The 25,431-nt window shown below is 37.5% G+C and overlaps 1 protein-coding gene and 1 non-coding gene across 3 annotated transcripts; both read left to right on the top strand.

Moving 5' to 3' along the window:
* The first annotated feature begins 1,831 nt into the window (after positions 1 to 1,831).
* Positions 1,832 to 25,199, top strand: LOC120635762. 2 transcript variants are annotated; one of them, XM_039906904.1, is made up of 12 exons: positions 1,832 to 2,073; positions 4,951 to 5,103; positions 5,715 to 5,864; positions 6,987 to 7,019; positions 9,362 to 9,529; positions 10,845 to 10,910; positions 11,779 to 11,852; positions 14,217 to 14,375; positions 15,803 to 15,933; positions 19,879 to 19,962; positions 21,597 to 21,712; positions 22,781 to 25,199. In XM_039906904.1, the coding sequence occupies exons 1-12, from the start codon at positions 1,897 to 1,899 to the stop codon at positions 23,876 to 23,878; spliced, it is 2,409 nt and encodes an 802-aa protein (XP_039762838.1). In that variant the 5' UTR covers positions 1,832 to 1,896; the 3' UTR covers positions 23,879 to 25,199. The 2 variants fall into 2 exon arrangements, with proteins under 2 accessions (XP_039762838.1, XP_039762837.1); XM_039906903.1 differs by having other exon boundaries at positions 6,984 to 7,019.
* Trnas-aga lies at positions 7,794 to 7,875 on the top strand. Its single transcript has one exon. It is a non-coding gene; the product is annotated as a tRNA-Ser (tRNA).
* Positions 25,200 to 25,431: the final 232 nt, after the last annotated feature.

Here is a 25,431-nt window from a genome sequence, read left to right as displayed (position 1 = left end):
GACTTAAATATTTTTGAAACTATAATAAAACAATTGAAAACGACACTGTGTGAAATGGATCCAGAAACTGCGCAAAAATTAAAAAAAAAAAATAACTATAATTTTATCCTCAATAGGATAAATCATAATCTTTTTTTCATTTTTGTACCTTTTAACGAAAAAGCGCGGAAATTTCCCACACTTGTAGTTTATATGGAGGATTGCAGAATGCTAATATTTTGTTTAAATTATTAATAAAATATGCATTGAACTGATAAAAAAACATTACACACACTACCATGTATTTGATACATACATAATATATACACACATATACTCTTTTTAAACCATTTTTTGGATTATAGTTTGTATGAAAAAATGAGATAAACAGTGTAGCCTTAGCAGAATCTGTGATTTAAAGAAGAAATAATGTTTAAAAATAGAACCTAATGTTCAAACTTATAAGTTAAATTAATTATAGATGAATTTTGACTGATGGGTCAATAGGTGGACCACTTGTATAAATAAAAATGAATCTGCAAAATATATATACGCGTATAACTTCCGAACGACTGGAATAAATTTTTTAATTCTTTTATTTATATCCAGTATTTATTGTCATTACAAGGTTTATATAAAAGAAACATGAGCAAGTGGATAAGACAGAACTATGATAATTGTGTTCATCCATGCTAATATGTTTAATGCACTAATATGTCTCTTTGTTTGTTTGTAACCTATGTTGGGTATACCATTTTGCATACATGTAGCATGTTGCATGCTGGAGATATCTTTAATATTTATTACTTTAAAATCTAAAGATTTTAAACTAATTTCATGTAACGATTTTATGAATTCCCACGTTAAAATGGATTTCACTCGCATCAACTTACATCATAAGGGTCTACTTTACCCGTCTTTGTGGGTTGGTAGGGTAAGGTACTAAAGAGCTGATCTTATATTGCAACTAGGAACTTGTAAACTGTTTAAAAAATACACACAATATTTTTGTCTTAGAAAAACACAACATACACAACAACAAATTAGTTCAGCCGAATAAATATAGTTTTTATATCCACTTTGAGCGTCTACGTTATATTAATCTGGCAACATAGTTATTTGGAGGCAAAAAGTTTTCCAACAATGTGGCATTTGGAATAGGGATTCGAATCTGTCTGGAAAGTAAAATTTGAAATCGATTCAAATTGATCTTTTCGAGTTTTATTTCGAATTTAAATAACAAAGTAAACCACAAAAGATACTATAATAATCTATTTAATCATTTGCAACTTAATAATGTATTACATTTACAGTATCTCTTTCTGTACAATTTACTTTGATTTACACTGCAATATGTAGTTTACTTCATTATACGGTTCCTTTTTTTGTATTTCCTTTATTTATACTTTATTACATAGATATTGACAACTTTAATTTTTGCTATGAACATAAAATTATACAATTGCTTGCATTTTTTTCCGACCGACACGCTTGCTTGATTATAAGAAAATATATAAGTCAATCTATCAAGATATATATGTCTGGCATCGCATGAAACACAAATTGAATGGTGAAACAATATCAACGAGTGCAATACTTCGCAGAAGATTAGCAGGAACTAGACATCCTCCACAAGGAAAAAGCCCAATTTTCGCAGCCACTACGGGACACTTTTTATATTTCTGATCGTATCAGAATCGTATCTCTATTTTATAGGTGTATCATAAATGATCGATGAATTCACTGAATCCAAATTTTTCGTCTCTTTCAAGAAGCCGATTCTTCGATTAATCTTCATCCCTATTTTGTGATTTATCCTATGTTAGAAATTTAGTTTGCAAAATGGCAACATTGTTTATGGCGTCTAAGCGGCAACTTGTTCTATGTTTGTGATAATTTACTTTAGTTAATGAGAAAATGGATGGTTTCACCAATTCCAAAATAGAGAAACAGACGATATACGAGATATACCGAGCATGTCGGCTTTGCGGCGCGGGTGCTGGCTACAAAATGCCAATAATACAAAATGTCGTGGACTTGGATAGCGGGGAAGTGGAGTTGAAGCAAAAAGTCCGTGAGTGTGTTCAAATCGAGGTGATTATCACGTTTTAAACTAAATATTACCGGCTCAAGTGCTTCAAGGGTTTTGAATAACATTACGTTTACAACTTGGTTCATAGCGAAAACTACCAAAGCAATATTTGTTTTGGTACGCTGCGAGTGTCTTACTTTTAACCTCATCTCCTTGTTTTCCGAAAATCCACATCCGGGATTACAGAGCAGTGTGTGGTGAAATAAGATTCTTGGTTCCCGGTTTGTAATTACTTAAAAAAAAATTCCAATAGGTTATCGGGGTAAGATTGTGATGGAGGTTCATCGTCATTATTATCAACCCATTATCGGACCACTGCAGGGCATGGTTCTCTCAGAATGGCTTGCCTGTAGTCCATTACGCCGGCCAGGTGCAGATTGGTATTCACACTCCCTTGATAACGTTACGGAAATATCTTAGGCATTTCCTCGCGATGTTATCCTTCTTATATATACATCTAAAAATTACAGAATTAGAGAAGAAAATGAAATAATTAACACTAGACAATATCAAATTAAAATGCAATATAATTGAGATGGCATGTCATAAATATTAAGAAAATAAATACAATAAATAATGGTGATAGCAGGACTTCGACTTCACTTTCGAAGGGCCCAGCCTCAGCACGCACCTCTAACTTTTCTTAGTTACGTGCGTTTTCAGTAAAAATATCACTTGATTCAACAGGGAACGAATAAATTGTGGGGAAACCTTCATACCTGAGAGTTAGCCATAACTCTTGAAAGTGTGCGTAGTCCACCAATCCACACTGGGCCAGCGTGGTGGACTACAGCCTGAACTCCTTCTCATTGTGGGTGGAGACCCGTGCCCCGTGACCCGTCACCCGGTAATCGGATGATATCATGATGACTTTTCGCTTTATGGTTGTATATGTAAAACCACTTGGTGTTTCCAAAATGGGTTATTTAACTTCCTAGCAATTGTTTGCAAAACACTGTTGCTGCTGTAGCACATCCTGCACATCGAAGATCTACCTTATTATACCATAAAAGTCATTTACTTGAGCATGCAAACCTATGTGATGCACTGCACCAGCCTAGCAGATTAACAAATGTGTTAAAGAAACTTTACAGTAATATAAGTAAAATTAAATATACTACGACAATGCTCACATCTGGACCTAAAGTAAGCATATCTTGTGTTATAAATACTAAGGTGAGTAAATGGATAAACACCCAGGCATTGAAAAACTTTCATGTTCATCACACAAACATTTTCCAGTTGTGGGAATCGTACCCACGACCATGGACTCAGAAAGCAGGGTTGCTGTGCACTTTTCCAACTGCCGTCAATATGTACAATATAACATGTTTATTAAATTCATAATCTGTGATATTTATGGCCGGTTAACAGGTTTGATTGATGTGCCCCTGCTAATAAAACTGTAACATAAACCTTATAAAATATTAACCCACACTACCTGTACCCACACTCCCGAACAAGCCGGTTTCCGTAAGGGCTTTAGTACCATAGACCACATTCATACGCTGCGGCAGGTTATACAGAAGACTGAAGAGTATAACCAGCCACTTTGCTTAGCGTTTGTGGACTATGAAAAAGCCTTTGATTCGGTGGAAACTTGGGCTGTGTTTAGGTCACTGCAGAGATGCCGAATTGACTACCGGTATATCCAAGTGTTGCAGTGTTTGTACAAAAACGCCACTATGTCAGTTCGTATACAGGATCAGACTACGAGACCAATCCAATTGCAGCGAGGCGTGCGACAGGGAGATGTTATCTCCCCGAAACTATTTACCGCTGTGTTGGAGGACGTCTTTAAGCTTCTGGATTGGAACGGACTTGGCATCAACATTAGCGGCGAGTACATCACTCAACTTCGGTTTGCCGACGATGTAGTCATAATGGCAGAGACTCTGGGAGACCTAAATACGATGCTCGATGGCCTCAGCAGAGCTTCTCAACAGGTTGGCCTACGAATGAACATGAGCAAGACGAAGATTATGTCTAATGCTCATGTTCCGCTTCAACCAGTAATCGTTGAGAACACTGCACTCGAAATTGTTGACGAATACGTATACCTAGGACACACGATCCAGTTAGGTAGGTCCAATTTCGAGAAGGAGGTGAACCGCCGAATCCAACTCGGATGGGCAGCGTTCGGGAAACTTCGTGCCATCTTTTCGTCAAAAATCCCTCAGTGCCTGAAGACGAAAGTCTTCGAACAGTGCGTGTTGCCAGTGATGACCTATGGCTCTGAAACATGGTCGTTAACTATGGGCCTCATAAGAAGGCTTAGAGTCACTCAGCGGGCGATGGAGAGAGCTATGCTCGGAGTATCTCTACGCGATCGAATCAGAAATGTGGAGATTCGTAGAAGAACCAAAGTTACCGACATAGCTCAACGAGTCGCGAAGCTTAAGTGGCAATGGGCCGGGCACATAGTTCGGAGAAAGGATGGACGTTGGGGTCCCAAGGTGCTGGAATGGCAGCCCCGTACTGGTAAGGGCAGCGTTTGTCGACCCCCAACGAGGTGGACAGACGACATTAAGCGCGTCGCAGGTAGCCGTTGGATCCAAGCGGCTCAGAATCGTGGAACTTGGAACTCCCTACAAAAGACCTATGTCCAGCAGTGGACGTCTATCGGTTGATGTGATGATGATGATGATGACCTGTATTTGTGTTCTTGTTGTTGTAGCTATAGCTAACAAAGGAAAAGTCTCTCCAAAATGTTATAAAAGTAATACAAAGCGCAGCCGAACCAACACCACACTGTTTTTTCTACTACTCGGACACTGGCAGAATTACTGTGGTCAAACCCACAGTGCAAAGAGCCATAAAAATAGAAGAAGAAGGGTGGTTGTCAAAAGCGATAGTAGATTTTTTTTTCATCTTTTCAGGTGCATCAAGATGACAAAATGCCTCCGCTAATATGCGAGCTTTGCGTGGACAAGGTCAATGACTTCTACGAGTTTCTGGAGATGTGCCGACAAACTAACAAAAGGACTAGGCTCCGTCTCGGCTTGCCACCCCAGACATTGCCTAGAGGCGCGGTAAGATTTTTTTGATCAGGTATCCATAATTCAAATCCAAATATTCTTAATTCACAGGTGCATAGATAGTTCCATAGTTCTATGACAGATGAGAAGCAGGTTTATCATTTCGATAATATCTTAATAAGAACCCAATGCTTAATGTTTGTTTTCTCATTTTTTTATAAAGTTTATATATATATATATATATATATATTATTTTTTTTTTTTTTTTTTTTATTGTTTTTATATGTGATTTCATAATTGGACTTCCCTCAACTAAATAGGTACTGACAGAATACCAGCGTTGTGGGTACATTAGTATCCGGAGCATTAAGCTGAGTCAGAACCTTTTTATTGGCACGACACATCATAGACTTAAGCTATTTATAATTAAGTACAAAATTTTTAAGTTACTCCGTATGTAAGTCTGTTTGTGTTGTTCTGGTAAATAAACAAATTCTATTCTATTCTATTCTATTTTCACTATTATTCATTTCTATTGATTAGAATTTTTTATGTTTGATTTTCTACAAAAGCGTGTTTTTTTAGTTTTTTTTAACTATTATTTATATTTACTTATTGCAGTCAAGGGCTAACTTTCTATTTAAACTTTATCCTGCACTTTCCAGCCTGATGCAGGTGACTGCATATTAGGAGTTACTGAGCCAATCTTCGTAGACAACGAGGACTCCAATGAGCCTATTCTGAGGTCCAAAAGTAAATCTGTGAAGAGTGTCAAAGTCAAGAAGGAACCAGAGAGCCGAGAATCCCGAAATAAGGTACTATTTTGGACGCCCAATTAGTGCAACGTTCAGCGACCCTGCTTTCTAACTCCAAGGCTGTGGGTGCGATTGCCCACAACTAGAAAGTGTTTTTGCGATAAACATGAACGTTTTCCATTCTCTGGGTGTTTATATACAATGTGTAATTGAAAACCGAAATAGTACTTCAGAGACTTTGGAGGTACATTATTTACTGCCTCTGAGACTTATATGTGAAACCGAAATGTTAATAGTTTTTGAGTAAACCATTGCCATCGTTTTTACTGGTAGAAATCAGATACAGCCTGAACATCACATGCATAAGTAATATCAAGTGACTCCTGACAATTTGTTAGGTACGCGTCGCGTAGCGTAGGTACAATGGCCCTGTCGGTCGATTATTTTCAATACTTGGGGTTGTCACTTAAAATAATAATAAATATACTACGACAATACACACGTCACCATCTAGCCCCAAAGTAAGCGTAGCTTGTGTTATGGGTACCAAGATAGCTGATGAATATTTTTATTTTATTTTTTATTTTTTCTTATTTTATTTTTTCTAAAGGCCAAAAGACCTTTGTCCAGATTCTACCGAGAAGAAGCCGGCAAGAAACTCAGCAGTTGCTCTTTTCCAACATTAACATAACTATATCAGGAGGTCCTAGGATCAAAACCGGGTAGCAATTTTGGGAATTTATTAATTCTGAAATTTCCCTGGTCTGGTCTGGTGGGAGGGCCGTGGCTGGTTATCACCCTAGCGACAAACATACTCCCTAACAGGTTAGCCCGCTACCATCTTAGACTGCATCATCACTACCCACCAGATGAGATTGCTGTCAAGGGCTAACCTGTAGTGGAATAAAAAAAAAAAAAACAATGTCTGTTGGCAGCTTTGTCGATGCTCCTAAACTATCTCCCATGAGGCATGCTTTAAAACTGGTTGGCGAAGATGATAAGCGGCGTGAACGTATATGCGCGAAAGCATTGCCTACCCAAATTTTTTATGTTACTCGTATAGTAGGAGGAATCTTCAGTTTTATGTCATATTCCTGCTCTATGCGTATGCGTTATGCGACATTAAGTTCTTTTTTTTATTGTATGATATTTCTTCTTTCTTTTCATGTTTTGCGGAAGAAGGATGGTAAAGAGCATAAGAGTGAGAAGGAAAAGGTGAGCGATTTTTTATATTTACACATTAGTCATTATGAGAAAGAAAGAGAAAGGGTTTATTTAAAAACCACATAGACTTTATAAATTTAAAATGCATATAAAAATTTTCGGAACCGACAGGATTTGAACCTGCGATTCTCTAGCAATCGCGACCTGACCGCTTTCTCCAATTAAGCTACGGCGCATGACCGTCGATGCCGAAATTAGTATATGCCTTTCACATCAGTCTTATACCGACTGTAGCGTCATCTAGTAGGAAACGTTTCAGTTTCGATCTAATTTTTCAAAGGTCCATATTACAATGAGACACGTTTGAAACAAGAGATGACGCATTGCTTTTTTTTTTTTTTGTAGTGTAGGTAAAAACACTAATAAAAATTTTAAAAACCACATAGACATTACCAGATGGCCGATTGGCGCAGTGGACAGCGACCCTGCCTTCTGAGTCGAAAGGCCGTGGGTTCGATTCCCAGTGCTGGAAAATGTTTGTTTGATGAACAGGAATTTTGTACAGTGCCTGGGTGTTTTATGTATTTTATAGGTATTTATATATAATATACATGAATATTATTCATTAAAAAAAAAATTCATCAGCTATCTTAGTACCCATAACACAAGCTACGCTTACTTTGGGGCCAGATGGCGGTGTGTGTCTTAGAACATTTATTTATTTTTACAAAAAGGAAACGTAGATTAGTAATTGCGTGTATGGTCCCAAAATGGTATACACTCAGCATTTACTACACCTGTGTTATTTCAAGCTTCCACCAAGAAGCAGTCGTGGCCGAGCGGTTAAGGCGTCTGACTAGAAATCAGATTCCCTCTGGGAGCGTAGGTTCGAATCCTACCGACTGCGTTTTTTTTTTTCAATTTATTCTGTAACGGGAAAAAAATTTAATAAAGTATACTACACGACTAGCATGGGGCAGGAGACAATTATCTCTCCGGGGAAAGGATAAAAAATTATCTTCTCCCACAGCTTTATCAATTCTCTGAGCACTGTGGAAATAAAATCCAAATAATATATGTGTAGTAAATAATAAACGGGGGTAAACTTCTCCTATAACAAATAAATAAAAAAAAGAAACATAAGTCGCATCCCTTCTCCTTTTTTTTTAGGTCGGTTAGAATGTATGTTACGGACACGGTGCACTTTTTTTTACTCCCAGGTTTTTTTTTTTTTGTATTACACTACAAGTTAACCCGTGACTGCAATTTCACCTGGCGTTAAGTGATGATGCGGTCTAAGATGGTAGCGGGCTAACCTGTTAGGGAGTATGGTAGTGACCAATCGGTGGACCGACCAAATAGTGACAAATCGGCCCAATCGGTCTCTACACGACATCGCACCGGAACACTAAATCGCTTAGCGCGTCTTTGTAGGTCCCTGGTTTTCCCACTTCCTGGATTTTTACATCATTAACAATGACACTGTTTCTTTTTATGCGCTCTGGAAGGAGAGAGATGAACGTAGGAGTGAAAGAGACAAGGTTAGTAGTTAAATGAAATACACTTATGCCAGTTTTGACTAAACCTAGGAATCGTCTAAATCGAATGCCCAATGATTAAGGCGATGCCTATCCCTACTAATATTATAAATGTGAATGTAAGTTTGTTTGTTACGCTTTCACGCAAAAACTACTTAACCAATCCTCATGAAACTTTGTACACATATTCTTGGAAGTGTTAGAAGTAATATAGGATACTTTTTATACCGACTTTTAGCTCGGTTCCTTTGGGAGATTTTACCCCACAACTCCGACAAATTATAACCGATTTAAATAATTATTTTTGTACTATAGAGTTTAAAATGTGTTTAATTTTGCCCAAACTTTGTGCACATCTGATGAATGTGGTTGGAGATAGAGGACAAAACTCCTCAGCGGACAGCAGCAAACCCCTCATTTAAGGCTTAGCGATACTGAATACTTTAATTTTTTTTAGAACTACAACTAAATTGAATGCCACATCAAAAAACGAAATCAAACGCAGACGAAGTCGCGGGCAACAGCTAGTACTATATATAAGTAGATTTTAATACATAATTTACAAGCAATAATAAAGAAGCTACTTCAAATGCCATCACTCAAAGACAGGTAGTAGTCCTTCAGACAACTCTTTAATTTCGGAAGGGAATTACTAACAAGGATTTCAGCAGGCGGATTGTTCCAGAGCATAATTGTCTTAAAGGTGAAAGAAATACCGAAGAACTTCGTTTGTCGTAGAAATAAGTTAGATCAATTCATACTGATAAACTGATTTTATGTTGTTTTTAATGAGTCGGGAGTTTTCATTCGCAAGTGTACTTCGGAAATTATCTGGTGTAACTGTTTCTTTTACAGTTCCATAGTAGAGTCATAAAGAAGGAGGGTGGTCATGACAGCATAGAGCCCCGGACCCTTCGCCGCAGGGCCGCGAGTCCGCCTTCCAGCCCACCAGACAGTCCCGCGCGTTTGCTGAGAGGCACAAAGCGACATCACGATGATGACGTTTCACTTAGCAGCATACAGGTTTGTTAAATACAAAAACTCAGTTTGGGACCTACGATGACACAGACAAACACACACTTTTGTTTTAATTTCACTACAAGTTAAACCTTGACTGCAATCTAACGCACTAATTCGCTTCACACGCTCGCACGCACGCACGCACGCACGCACGCACGCACGCACGCGCGCACTTCCATTGTAAGAAATCCGGAGGTATCTTTGCATCTCATACAAGATTGAGGTGATATTCATGACATAGTAGTTCGATACACCTCAATCTTTTTGCTGTGAATCAAATATAATTCTAATTATTTCTAGAAAATCATTTATTAATTAACTAAGAATAATTTGCATATGCGTTAAAATGCTGATAAATTTAATTAATTATCTTGAACATATGAAGTCATAGTCAAAAGTTTAATTATTATTTACCCACGTTATAAAATTACTGTAACACTTATTTTTATCCCAGTAGCCTTAGTACAATATTTGCTCGCTTCCAATCGAGGAGGTTTTCGAGTGCGGAAGTACTTAAAAATCAGAGGAAAATGGATCTTATAAGCATTGCATTGAAGCTCAAATTTAAAAATTTGCCTACAATACTTTAGCTCGAGCTTTTGACAGAACGTTTGTTAAATAAAAATCAGAAGTACAGGATTTGCGACTCTAAAACGAGTGGCATTAGGTCCATTTTACTTTGACGCTGCAGAGTTTAATACTCAAAAATGACCCATCGTTTCATCACATCAACCCATTACACCGGCCCAATACAGAAGGTATCCTCCTACAATGAGAAGGCGTTAAGGCCGTCGTCCACCACGCTGGACTCCACGCTCCTTTGAGGACATTATGTAGAACTCTCAGGCATGCAGGATTCCTCACGATGTTTCCCTTCACCATTGAAGCATGTGATATTTGAATTACTTAAAACGCACATTTGGGGGATCGCCCAAATCCCCCAAAAGTGAAGTCGAGCACCTACCCAATGCGCTATCATCGCTTTGCTCCTCGTTTGCGAGCAGGCAAATATTGTACTAAGGCTGCAGGAAAGAAAAGAGTTCCGACGGGATTCGTAAAACAACCGTAACAAACGCGGACGAAAACCGCGGGCGGCAACTAGTTGATAACAATTCACAATTCAAAAATTAATTTATTTCAAGTAGGCCTAGGTTTTATAAGCACTTTCGAAACGTCAAGTCAGTCTGTTTGTTGTGACTCTACCACCGGTTCGGAAGGCAGATTCCACTGAGAAGAGCCGGCAAGAAACTCAGCAGATTGCTCTTTTCCAACACACTGTCATTAAAATTGTTTTTTTTTTTCATTTTTCTTTTTACAGAAATCTAAAAGATCCGATGAAACAACTCCCAGGTCCATATTGAAGCGAGACAGAGAATCTGTTAAGGTAATTTTTTTATTTACTATTGGTCCAGTCCAGTCCAGTCCAGTCCAGTCCAGTCCAGTCCAGTCCAGTCCAGTCCAGTCCAGCCCATTCCAGTCCAGTCCAGTCCAGTCCAGTCTTAGTACAAGAGTAACTCGCGCAAACGATGATTCGTTTTCGAGTTTGGAATTACTTAAACATGGGAGTAAAATGGATCTTACGTGGTACAGTCCACGGGTGTGAAGTGACACTTGCGCGGGGCGTTTTCAATGTTCTTGGGACACAATGCACTGCTTGCCTCCCTCATTGCTGAATGAGGGTTCTGTATGTTTCGAATTCTGTGGTGTATTGTATTTAAGCTTTAATTTGCCTAAAATTCGTTACCTCGGATTTATTATAGAACGTTTGTAAAACAAAAATCTAAAGTACAGGATTTGCGACTCTAAAGCGAGTGGCATTAGGTCCATTTTTCTTTGACGATGAAAAGTTTGATATGCGAAAACGACTCTACGATTGCGACGGTACAAATCTTTTGATAATGGTTTTGCCGAGTGGCGCAGATGGTAGCGACCCTGCTTTCTGAGTCCAAGGCCGTGGGTTCGATTCCCACAACTGGACAATATTTGTGTGATGAACATGAATGTTTTTCAGTGTCTGGGTGTTTATCTATATATTAAAAGTATTTATGTATATTATCCAAATTAAAATTATTCATCAGTCAACTTAGTACTCATAACACAAGCTACGCTTACTTTGGGGCTAGATGGCGATGTGTGCGTTGCCGTGGTATATATATTTATTTATTTATTTATTTAATGGTACTGTAATGAGCCGGTTATCGGTTCATATGATGATGAAGATCTGATTGATGGTGTCCATTTATTTGTTACAGTCCGTAGACTCAACAAAAGTGACAAGGTCGCGCGAGAAAGAAAACGAGAAATTGTTCAACAGCAAGAAAGTCAAGTGAGCTGCCATATTTCTTTTACCCTTATTTATTTATTTAGTACGATGAATTTTTTAATGACAAGGTTGCTTGGAAGCATCCAGCTCCGCTTTCAGCTCTCACAAGATAGAAAAATGAATGTTAAAATGCAAAATGTAAATTGTTGATGTTGGAAAAGAGCAACTGCTGAGTTTCTTGCCGGCTTCTTCTCGGTAGAATCTGCCTTCCGAACCGGTGGTAGAATCACTACAAACAGACAGACTTGACGTTTCAAAAGTGCTTATATTAGGCCTACTTGAAATAAATGAATTTTGAATTTGAATTTGAATTTGAAATTTGAAAAATTTACAATTAACCCACAAAGGACAGGACGTGCACAAAGACAACTTATCTCTAAATAAATTTCTTCAAGACATCCTCTATTGAGAGCAAAAAATTAAAAGCTGAGTAGGTACTTAAAGAAACGACTGATACGAATAGAATACATAGATACAATGCATACTATATGTATGAAATACAGAATGAAAAAAATTCTAATGAACCAACAGAGAGAGATAGCCGGTGGTAGAGTCACTACAAACATACATACTTGCCGTTTCAAAAGTGCTTATAAAGTAGGCCTACTTTATATAAATGTTTTTTTTTTTATTTTGAATTATACAACGTGTAACCGAATTGCGAAATACCGTTGAAGTGTGCATAAGTATATCTCATAAGGAATCACCCTGTAATAATATTAAATCAAAAGAAGCATTGTTATTTTTCCATACAATCGAATTCAAAACATACTTGTGACAACCCTAATAAAGATAGAAGTCCGACACGCGCATAGTATCTACGCTCAGTGGCGTGCATAGAGGGTATGCACAGGGTATGCAGATGATATAAAATGAAGAAAATCTCCGATAAGAGTTATAAAGTACTCAAGGATAGGCATTGTAAGAGTTATAAAAACCCTACCCTTAAGTATTTATCGCTCCTACTGGGGATTTTCTTCATTTTATATCATCTGCATACCCTGTGCATACCCTGTGTGCACGCCACTGTCTACGCTACGCGTCGCGTACCTATTAAAGTGACATGTGTCTCTTGATTTAATTTTTTCATGTGATTGTTTCATGTGCTGGCTGTAACTGATTTATTTCAGATAAAACTATGGCAGTGGTTTACTCAAAAACAAAACTTAAATTAAATTTCCTTAGGCATCATGTTGTTATAACATGATTCCTAAGGAAATTCTAGACTGATGCATAATTTTAAAAATGTGTAAAAACACATCTAATACAGTAATATTACTATACATTTGATGAATTTCTTATTAAAATAAAATAAATAAAAACAATTTGCTTTAATCGAAGCATGTCCAAAATTAAATGACCGAATTTATGATATAACAACATGCTGATACTGTCAACACTGACCCGACGGCCGATTGGCGCAGTTTGCAGCGACCCTGCTTTCTGAGTCCATGGCCGTGGGTTCGATTCCCACAACTGGAAAATGTTTGTGTGATGAGCATGAATGTTTTTCAGTGTCTGGTTGTTTTCAGTGTCCATCTGAAATTTTTATTTGTCAATTTGTCCCGATTAACAAAATGATCCGCAATTTTTTGAATTTATTAGTTACAAAAAATTTGATAAATGATGAACGGCTCAACCGATTTTGTGCAAACTTCACACAAACCATCTATTTAATAGTCCGAACAAAGCCTAAACATTTATTTAGATTGGAGGGGCGTGTAAATAACTCCTCCAGGGGGAATTGTATTCGGAAGACAAATTTGAATATGGCGGAGTGATGACGAACGCAATAGAAAGATTCCCAAGTATTTATCTATACAAATTACACACGATTCACGACTCACCTTATTTACTCGTTCTCAGGGGTGATCTTTCTTCAGAGCGAATCAGTCTCACAGCACTAACACCTTCAAAGATTGTCGCGGCGCGGGGTTGTTCTCCTTAATTAGAGAGGGCAGCAATATCGTCTTGCTCAGAGCGGAGTTCAAAGACAACTGAATCACCTAAAACGGCGATGCGTAGACGCATAGATCACGGGCATAGTGATGACCCGTAATTAGCGAAAATGAGTCTTATAAAGTACGCAGTAAGCGTTTACGTGTAAATTGCATACAAACAAAATACGAGGGAAACTCGCTGTAACATAGATTTTTATATTTATAGATTAGCATTCGACACTACTTCTCTTTATAAACTATGCAACTATAAGGGATACAAAGTTTTTGCTTCACGTATTCATATACAGATAATATTCATAAAAATTTTCGTCAGCTTTCTTAGTAACCGTAGCGCAAGCTACGCTTACTTTGGGGCTAGATGGCGTTATCTGTATTGTCGTAGTATATTTATTTACTTAATTAACAGGATCGTGATAAACAAGATGAGCTTATTGCCCAAACCGCCGAGCCCCAAACCCCAACCGAAACCGTCGCCACACAGTTTGCTAAAGTGTAAGGTGTGCAAAAGTACCTTCGATAACAGCAGGTCGCTCAGCAATCACATGAAGTCGCATCCACACAGCAAGTGAGTATACCTTTGCCTTGACCTGCCGAGGTCACACCCCATATGCTTTGATATATAGTGAGTATTCATTGACCTGCCACCTTGGTCTGTGGCTGTAGCTGTGGCTGCGGCTGTGAGGTCACAGTGTGACCCCATGTGATTTGTCTTGTGGTGTCAGATCACATGGGGTCCCACTGTGACCTCACAACCCCAGCCACAGCCACAGACCAAGGTGGCAGGTCAATGAATACTCACTATACATCAAACCATATGAAGTTGCATGCAATCTTTTAGTGAGTATATGTTGACCTGCCAAGGTTACTGTATACGAAACCACATGGAGACACACCGTGACCCCACAGCCACAGTCAGAGTCACAGCCACAGATCAAGGTGGCAGGTCAATGAATACTCACCTCAAGTATATATCAAAGCATATGAAGTTTCAACCAACCAATTAGTAAGTATATACAGACCTGCCAAGGTTACTGTATATGAAACCACATGGAGACACACTGTGACCCCACAGCCACAGTCAGAGTCACAGCCACAGATCAAGGTGGCAGGTCAATGAATACTCACCTCAAGTATATATCAAAGCATATGAAGTTTCAACCAACCAATTAGTAAGTATATACAGACCTGCCAAGGTTACTGTATATGAAACCACATGGAGACACACTGTGACCACACAGCCACAGTCAGAGTCACAGCCACAGGTGTACACACATCAAGGTGGGGCAGGTGGCAATGAAATAGAAAGTGCATTTAATAATGCATTTAATAAAGTATTTAATATTAAATACATAGAATTTAATAAAAAAATGAGGTTTAGTGATTGGGCGACTATAGGCATTTACAAAAGCAGGGATAAGTTGTATGGTTGTCGATTCCCACAACTGGAAAATATTTGTGTCGAACATAAAAGTTTTTCAGTGTCTGGGTGTTTATCTGTATATTATAAGTATTTTTTTTTTTTTTTTTTTTTTTAAATAAATAAATAAATAAATAAATAAATATACTACGACAATACACACACCGCCATCTAGTCCCAAAGTAAGCGTGATATGGGTACTAAGATAACTGATGAATATTTTTATGAATAATATAAATACTTATAATTTACATATAAACACCCAGACACTGAAAAACATTCATGTTATTCACACAAACATTTTCCAGTTGTGGGAATCGAACCCACGGCCTTGAACTCAGAAAGCAGGGTCGCTGCCCACTGCGCCAATCGGCCGTCAAATTATTTATGTATATTATTCGTATTTATGTATATTATTCATATAAATATTCATCAGTCATCTTAGTACCCATAACACAAGCTACGCTTACTTTGGGGCTAGACGGCGATGTGTGCGTTGTCGTAGTATATATATATATATATATTTATTTATTTAACTAGGAAAAATAAGTTTAAAATCGTTCTTTTTTTTCCAGGCCAGTCGAACGTAAAGCCTCCCCGCCACCGCCGCCCAGAAAGGAATTAAAAAAAATCGAATGCAAGCAATGCAAACGGGAGTTCAACGCCAGGAGCCTTATGAAAATTCACAGGTGCAATGCAAATGCTGGTGAGTTCATAGAAGCTTCTTCAAGGTCTGCACTTGACTATAATTCTAATAAATGAATTTATTTCAGACTACAAAAGTCCGTGTTTTAGTAATCTATATATATAAAAGAGAAATTGTGTGGGTGTATGCGCCAAGTTATAATTAAGTTATTTAAGGTTTATATTTCGAATGAGTGGACTGTATTTTTTGCGGTAAATTGGTGTACAAAAGAAAGATACAAAGGAATCAGAGCACAAGGAAGACAGCACTTACTTGACCTTATTTTTCATGGGTAGGAGCACGCCGTCCGTTGATCCAAATATTCCTCACGAAGTCCTCTCTTCTCGAACACCACCACTTATGTTATATTTCGGCACACACATAAATATAGGAATTATGCTTAAAATATAGCGTATAGGCTCCGTAACGGCTGGACCGATTTCTTTATTTATTTATTTATTTATTCACAAGAATGTAGGTACATGCAGTTTTTAAAATGTATGCGTGCCTCACAAATTATATTGGTGCGTATGTAATAAATGTATGTAATGGTGCCATTTAAAATCTACTGTCCCTGATTTAGGTAAAAACCTGTATTACAGGCGACAGTGCTCTCCTTAAATTGTTGTTTCGATGATTGAGTGTATGATTGTGCGTATGTGAGTTTGCGTCGCATAGGTAATTGTGGTCGCGTATATGTTTGCTTATACAAGATAGTTATTATGTATGTATTATATTTGTGTGTGTTTGTATGTGCGTGTGTGTGGTTGGATTTCAATGAACATTTCAGGGAATCTCCGGATTGACCTGGCGAGTAATCCTGTAAAGTTTGGTGACGATCGGAGCACTCCTATTTTCGAACTGTCAAACTGTCAAATACAGCTTTTATTTACTATGATGATATTCTACTGTTTGGTGTACATGGGTGTAGATAATGATCTTCACCCGCTCGAGAAGAGAATAGAAGAGAATGAATACGGAGAGAAATAAATGATTTAAAATATTACGAGACTTAAATTAAAAATTTATTGATGTAAGTTTATTGTTTAAATCAAAATAAAGCAAAATCTAGCCCGGCGATGCGGGCTGGGTACGCTAGTTCACAATAAACTTAATATCTATCTTAGTTAATTTTATAAATTTAAAATGCATATAAATTTTTTCCGAACTGACAGGATTTGAACCTGCGACTCTCTGGCAATCGCGGCCTGAGCGCTTTCTCCAACTAAGCTACGACTCTCCTACCGTCGATGCCGAAATTAGTATATGCCTTTCACATCAGTCTTATAGCGACTGTAGCGTCATCTAGTAGGAAACGTTGCAGTTTCGATTTACTTTTTCAAAGGTCCATATTACAATGTTGTTAGATGTCAGATATTTTATGGGTATATATATGTACAGATATGTACAGATATATATGTACCACCTAACTATTTTCTGTAACTGTTTTTTATCTTCGCCATTGGTTGGCTGGAATAAATCGCTATGTAGCGATAAGGCAGCCAAATTGTATACGTACAGTAATTTTATAAAGTGGGGAAATAACCAAAGTTTTGATAACTATTCCTACCTTGGACCTACCAATGCATAAGTTTAAAGAATGTGTTTTAACACATTAAACTTCTTTAATGAATTTCTTAATGACAAGGTTGCTTGGAAGCATCCGGCTCCGCTTTCATCTCTCACAAGATAGAAAAATGAATTTTGAAATGTAAAATGTAAATTGTTAATGTTGGAAAAGAGCAACTGCTGAGTTTCTTGCCGGCTTGTTCTCTGTAGAATCTGCCTTTCGAACCGGTGGTAGAGTCACTACACACAGACAGACTTGACGTTTCAAAAGTGCTTATATTAGGCCTATTTGAAATAAATTAATTTAGTTTTTTTTTTTTTTTTATAAATTAATATTTGCCAGATTGTCATTGAGTTGGTGGGTCATCATCATCATCATCATCACCCCAACCAATAGACGTCCACAGCTGGACATAGGTCTTTTGTAGGGAGTTCCACAATACACGGTCCTGGGCCGCTTGCCTCCAGCGGCTCCCAGCGGCGCCTGATGTCATCTGTCCACCTCGTTGGGGGCCGACCTACGCTGCGTTTACCGGTGCGGGGTCGCCATTCCAGCACCTTGAGCCCCCAACATCCATCGGTTCTCGGAGCTATGTGCCCTGCCCATTGCCACTTCAGCTTCGCAACTCGCTGAGCTATGTCGGTAACTCTAGTTCTTCTACGGATCTCCTCATTTCTGATTTGATCACGTAGAGATACTCCTAACATAGCTCTCTCCATCGCCCGCTGAGTGACTCTGAGCCTTCTTATGAGGCCCATAGTTAGCGGCCATGTCTCTGATCCGTAAGTCATCACTGGCAACACGCACTGTTCGAAGACTTTAGTCTTCAGGCACTGGAGGATTATTGGTGGGTATTTTGATATAAATACGACTGCATTATCGATGCACCTCAGTCCTACATGGACTCGAACGATGCATAGATACTTCCCTGTGTCTTAGTAGTTTATCAGTTGTTTTGTTATACTTTTCTTTTTGTTTTTGTGGTTTGCAATAAAAGTATATTCATTCATTCATTTATTTATTGGCACGTATGGCACTTCGCTAGAAGGTGACTCGTAATCTGATAATTAGGTACCCCAACTTTGTTTTCTAAGTTCCTTAAATATTAACATTGGTAATGTAAGTTTCTATTTCAAATTCAAATTCAAAATTTCTTTATTCATGTAGGCCTATCACAGGCACTTATGAAGCTTTCTGTTTAAATTTTATTATTATAAATATACATATCTTTTTAAATGCTTGTATAAAAGTGAGTTATCGTAACTAACCAGTGCATGCTGTGACCACCTATAAGTGAAATTATGTGTCACCTAAGGCTAGCTTCATTCATAACTATAATACATGTAATTTTGTTGGTAGTCCTAATAAAAATTAATAAATAAAATAAAATAAAATTCATTCATACGGCCTAAGTTTATAATGTGACACGTGTATTACTGACTTAAATTGCTAAATTATCTACTGAACATTCAAAAATCTGGCACTATCATACAATAATAACTACTAAAAACTAAAAACTATTATCTGACTAACATACTTTTCCACTACTACTTAAATAAAAACGAATTTTCATCTCCTTTCCATTATTAAGTTTACTTTCTTTTATAAAGTTTATACTTTTTGTTTTTATATGTGATTTCATAACTGGACTTCCCTCAACACTATTATATATTATACAAGCTGTTGCCCGCGACTTCGTCTGCGTTTGATTTTGTTTTTGATGTGGCATTAAATTTAGTTGTAGATCTAAAAAAAATAAAGTATTCAGTATCGCTAAGCCTAAAATGAGGGGTTTGCTGCTGTCTGCTGAGGAGTTCTGTCCTCTATCTCTTACCACAGTTTGGGCAAAATTAAACACATATTATCACCTCTATAGTACAAAAATAATTTGTCGGAGTTATGGTGTAAAATCGTCAAACACTCATCCCCTCTCCCAAAGGTTAATGTCGGGATAAAAAGTATCCTATATTACTTCTAACACTTCCAAGAATATGTGTACAAGTAAGTTTCTTGAGGATGGGTTAAGTAGTTTTTGCGTGAAATAGTAACGAACAAACTTACATTCACATTTATAATATTAGTAGGGATACTGTTGTGGGTACATTAGTATCCGGAACATTAAGCTTAGTCAGCACCTTTTTATCGGCAAGACACATCATAGCTATTTATAATTAAGTACAAAATTTTAAGTTACTCCGTATGTAAGTCTGTTTGTGTTGTTCTGGTAAATAAAAAAATTCTATTCTATTCTAAATTCTGCCGCTCCAATCCATTTGAAATATCACAGCAGTGACTCACATACCCGCAGTCCAACCTGCCAACCTTCGCACCAGGCAATATGTTGGCTTCCATCCAAAATTTCGAATGTGTTACTAATAATCTGTTTTTATTTGCAGTTAAAACCGCAGCCAAGGCCGAGCTATTGCAGAGGCCTGTGTCGAAACCCGTGCGTATTTCCACGCCCAAGAGAAGAAGTCAAGGTATTTATATAAAGAACAAAAAAAAAAAGAAAAAAAAAACCCGGCCATGTTTGTTGTGTGCTTCTTCTTAGAGCAGGGCGCGTTTGGAACCCTCGTAGCTTTAGTTTTAAGTTGACGGATTTAGTTATCGCCATCAACTCACTTCTATGTCATATTTTACATGTAATGTACGCAACAAAAGTGCAAATACAAATTCAAATTCAAATGTTTTATTCATGCAGACCTTGTCACAGGCACTTATAAAGCGTTCATACATTTAACATGTTTCACTAATGTTAGTGATGGTGATAGCACTTCCGAGAACTTAGTAGAAGACTTCCGACTAATTCACTTTTCAACAAATAAAATCAAAATCGTTCGGGAAATACGATGCCACAGACAGACACACACACCCGTTAACCCCTGACGTTTCTGCATCAGAGGTTAAATCGTAGTACTGTAGGTGGGTAGGACTTTGACGTCACTTTCGGGGGCCCGAGTCGCAATCCCAGCACCAGTGGCGTGCACTTCATACATGCACAAAAGCACTGCATACCCTAAAATTGATATATAACTCGTATAAAAGGAGGATTTTTGCCGTTTTATGCAATTTTCCTGCTGTATGCATACCCTGGTAAGAAACCCAGTGCACGCCACTGCCCAGCACGCCTCTAACTTTTCGTGAGTTATGAGCGTTTTAAGCAATCATCAGCACCATTGAAGCAAGTGATGATTTACATAACTTTCTTCAACGGTGAAGGAAAACGTCGTGAGGAAACCTGCATGCCTGAGAGTTCTCCATAATGTTCTCAAAGGTGTGTGGAGTCCACCAATCGCACTACGTCCTTCACCCCTTCTCGTCATTGCAGGAGACCAGGGCACGCTGTAGGGCACGTTAATGGGCTGTTATGATGAAATATTCCATTATTATATATCCTAATATATATATCTTTAATGACGGCCGATTGGCGCAGTGGGCAGCGACCCTGCTTTCTAAGCCAAGGCCGTGGGTACGATTCCCACAACTGGACAATATTTGTGTGATGAACATGAATGTTTTTCAGTGTCTGGGTGTTTATCTATATATTAAAAGTATTTATGTATATTATCCAAATTAAAATTATTCATCAGTCAACTTAGTACTCATAACACAAGCTACGCTTACTTTGGGGCTAGATGGCGATGTGTGTATTGTCGTAGTATATTTATTTAATTATTTATTTTGACGGCCGATTGGCGCAGTTTGCAGCGACCCTGCTTTCTGAGTCCAAGGCCGTGGGTTCGATTCCCACAACTGGACAATATTTGTGTGATGAACATGAATGTTTTTCAGTGTCTGGGTGTTTATCTATATATTAAAAGTATTTATGTATATTATTCATATTATAATTATGTTTTTTCCTTTTACGCCATTGGTTGCCTGGAAGAAATCGCTATGTAGCGATAAGGCCACCAAATTGTACTCTCTTGATAATATGTATTTATATCTCTGTAACTACTTTTTTTTCTTTGGTGTACAATAAAAGTGTATTCATTCATTCGTTCAATTATTCATCAGTCATCTTAGTACCCATAACACAAGCTACGCTTACTTTGGGGCTAGATGGCGATGTGTGTATTGTCGTAGTATATTTATTTATATCTATTACTTACAGAAATAGATCCGAAACTACTGAAGCAATTGCGGCCATTACAAGTGAGAATCTCGAAATGCGACCCGCTGCTTGAGAACAAGATCGGAGACCACTACGACGCGGCAGATGTAGACTATGTGAGTACATATACCTATCACTAACAAGTTACACAGAAAAAACAGTCTTAAGTGCAGAAGGAAAGACATATCTGACAATAATAAAGCCGTTTGGTTACTTTGTAGAAACGTGAAGGAATGAAGGAGGATTCGATTTTTTTTCCAAAACCAAAATTAGCTCGTGTTATGTATGGGGCTGACTAGGCATTGCGCGGTAGCTAAGTCAGGCCGCGTACTGGGTAGCCAGTCAAGCCTACCAACCGGCCGTCAAGCGAACACGCGCTTGTTGAATAAACTGTGGTCAAAAGGTTCGAAGAGTTTCCGCCCTCTCCTACGTTGGGTAGTTGACTCAACTGTTTGTTTTTCAAGTTATATTTCTTTTGGCGCGTTAGGGAAAAATGATGAGGGTTAACGATGCACGCGTACACCGTCACGAAAAACCGAAAAAAATAAGCTGTAAGGTTTGACAGTGTACACATTAAATTGTCAAAGTGTAAGGTGTGCGGTGCGGCTCATTCCGGTGATTTAATTGTACAAAAATCTCAAATTCAAAGTCTATTAGTATTCCAAGTTTAACTATGTTTATTATAATTTTTTTGTGATATCTATATAAATTTTATATATTTAGAAATGCGTTATAATAAAACTTTCGATGTATTAAATACCTTTTTTTCTATTTTTAGTGTCGTGTTTTTCTATAAATGTAGAATAGCGCGTGAGATAAAATTTTTGAAAAGATTTTTATCTTGTTTAACGCCAAAGAAGTATTCTTATTACTTCTTACGCGTGTACATAAGTACACACTCGTTTTTTTTTTCGTCAGGACAAAACGGAAGCGTAAGCGTATCTTCCCACATTTTGCATTTTTTTATAAACTATCTCTATGCAAAAAATCACCTCCATCCGTTGCTCTGTTGCTGCGTTATTGACGCATAAACAGACATACTTTCGCATATTTTATAATATTAGTATGGACCATGGGAGCATGGATATAGTACATTTAATCTAGTAAAAGCAAAAGAAAGTATAGACCCAGTACCCTAGCAGTAGTAGCACATAATTTGATAGTTTTTTTTTTTTAATTCACAGGACTATGGACTGGACAAAAGCTGCGTCTACCCATATATCTACACTTTCAGACATCTACGCATCAAGTCTGAGCCCAGCTACATGGTCAACATACAGGACGAAATCAAAAAAGCGTGTGACTTGGACGAGAGCTACGTCCACTGGGATTCGGACGAGACTGACAGCGATCTAGACCTTTCCGATGCGAAAAAAGTCGATACACTAACGTCGCTATCGATAAAAACTCTATTCTCACCAAAACTAATTGGAAAAGTACCTAAAAGACGCAAAAAGGTGAAAGTCGATAAAGCATTTGATTCAATACTGAATTCCACTAGTGATTTCGATACGGACATGCGTTTAGGTATCGATAACATTATCAACAGTTTAGGAGACGAAAAAGACAAAAGTGTTTTAGACACTGACAATAGTGCTGCGTCGAATAAAGTCGATAGAACAGACAACGATTCATTGTTCGGTGACGATAACTCCCCGGCCATAACCAACGATGATTTTGATTCACTTTTCAGTAAAGATGCTAGTAAAACGTGCAATGATTCCACAGCTGATAATAAAAGTGAAGACAGTGTAGACATTACAAGTTATGCATCGAAATTACCATTAGACTCGGACGATAAAGTGGAGAAAAGCGATATAGTATCAAGTAAAGAACAATGTTCTAAAACATTAGAGAATAAGGATATTAATGAATCTGTTAGTGTTAGTGAAACCAATAAAACAAAAGATTCAGACGAATCAGGTGTATGTGAGGGAAGTGAAAATTGTGTAAATGATGTTAATAAAGCAACAAAAGATGTAAGAAAATCAAGCGATTTGAATTTAGATAATAATATAGATTTAAAAGTTAGTGTAGATTTTAACGCTGAAGAAGTTAATAGAGATAAAGTTGTTAAAGATGATCATACTACAGATATCGGTGATGCAGAAAAAGATAGTAAAGACGAGACAGCGGAAGCAAATAATGGTAAAACTCGCGTAAACGGACAGTCTGACTTAACAGAAGCGTTCAGTATGGACGATTTAGAGGATGTGAGTGATACCGAAATAGAAGACAGTAGGTTAATGGCAGCCCTGGATAAACAAATAGATGAAAATTAAACGAATTAATGTGATGTACAAAATTATATCAAACACAGTTTTCGCGACAGTGAAATCTACATTAACGAAAGTGCTATTATTATCTACGTTCAAATAAACATTAAAAATTGTGGATTAATAGTATAAATTCGATGGGATATTGCAGTATTTGTAGCAATAGAAACACATCAATGCCTTAACACATATAATTGAAGCGAATGAAAAATTACGCAATGACAACCACAACATCGGCTGATCATATTTAAGTTCAATAGGATCACAGATGGCTAGGGCAAAATGGTCATAAGTTTTATAGAAACAAGTTAATACCATGTCGCCGCCCGCGGCTTTGCCTAAGTTTGACAATTCTATAAACCATTAGCATCTTATATTGAATCCTTAAGAGCCATTGTGTCAGTATGAAATATGTACAAATTTGAACCTTAAAATAATGTAAATAAGTTGTATTTCACTCTGACCACGGATCTATTGAGTTGAAATCATGTTAATTGCAGAATAATAGCTTGAAAATTCCTATTTCCAAGACCTGTTACTTAATGGTTAAAGTACATAATTGCATGCATAGCGAGTTGTAATGTTGTGCTGAAATCCATTATCAATATGTTGTAATGTTATTTTAATTAGGGAACATCCCGCTTCTGAAGAAAATTGTGTTTATTCTTATATTGCTATCTCGCTCGATTTGAATGCGCGCTGTCCCTTTCGCCAGAGCCTGTTATCCAGAAATCAGATTGGATTAGATTTTATTGTATGTGAAGTGTGAAAAAGATTATAAAATACAGGGGTAATGCTTTATTTGTTTTGGGCGCCCCTAAACCTTTTGCTGCACTCCCGATTTGAGATGCAAAACCCTCGCTAGATGACCTCCCTCTCACTAGAGCCCTTTAAACGCTATGCACGTTTAAACCATAGAGTACATATTTTACTGATGCCAGGTGTGAAAGAAGAGTATGGGCACCTCTTAACCTCTCGATATGCTATAGCCGGATTTTAGATGCAAAACATTCGCTGCTCTAGGATGTTTTTTTTTTTTTAAATATATACGCTCAGGATTTATCCCGGCGCCCATAAAACAAGGCATTACCGTTGTGTTGAATTATACGCTATTATGTAATTTATGATTAAAGAGTTTATTAGAAATGTTTTGTTTGAAAAACCTGTTTAAAACGCTGTGCGTAGTAATCTTATCGAAATTGTCGGTTTATATAAAACGTTTTTTAAAATATTTTATGTCATACACACATCTTATACACATATGTTATGGGCACTAAGATGAAAAATTGTTTTGAACAATAAACATATAACACAACTTATAATATACAAATAAACACCCAGACACTGAAACACATTCATGTTTATCACAAATCCCAGTTGTGGGAATCGAACCCACAGACTTGCACTCAGAAAGCAAGGTCGCCCACTGCGCCAATCGGCCTTCAAAATAATACAACGTGTAACGGAATTAAGAAGGGCATTGAATGTTCGACTCAAAAAAAATCACTGGGTATATAAATGTATGCATATTGTTTTTTTTTGTTTGATTGCAATATAAG

This window comes from Pararge aegeria, chromosome 27 (assembly GCF_905163445.1).
Source record: "Pararge aegeria chromosome 27, ilParAegt1.1, whole genome shotgun sequence".
Lineage (NCBI taxonomy): Eukaryota > Metazoa > Arthropoda > Insecta > Lepidoptera > Nymphalidae > Pararge > Pararge aegeria.
Note: the sequence above shows the minus strand (reverse complement) of the source record. Positions and strands in the feature narration are given on the sequence as shown.

Coding starts and splice junctions, on each gene's coding strand:
- LOC120635762 (XM_039906903.1), top strand. CDS start 1,897: ATGGATGGTTTCACCAATTCCAAAATAGAGAAACAGACGATATACGAG. Junction 7,020..9,361: donor ATAAGAGTGAGAAGGAAAAG/GTGAGCGATTTT, acceptor TTTCTTTTACAG/TTCCATAGTAGAGTCATAAA. Junction 19,963..21,596: donor GCCCAAGAGAAGAAGTCAAG/GTATTTATATAA, acceptor TATTACTTACAG/AAATAGATCCGAAACTACTG.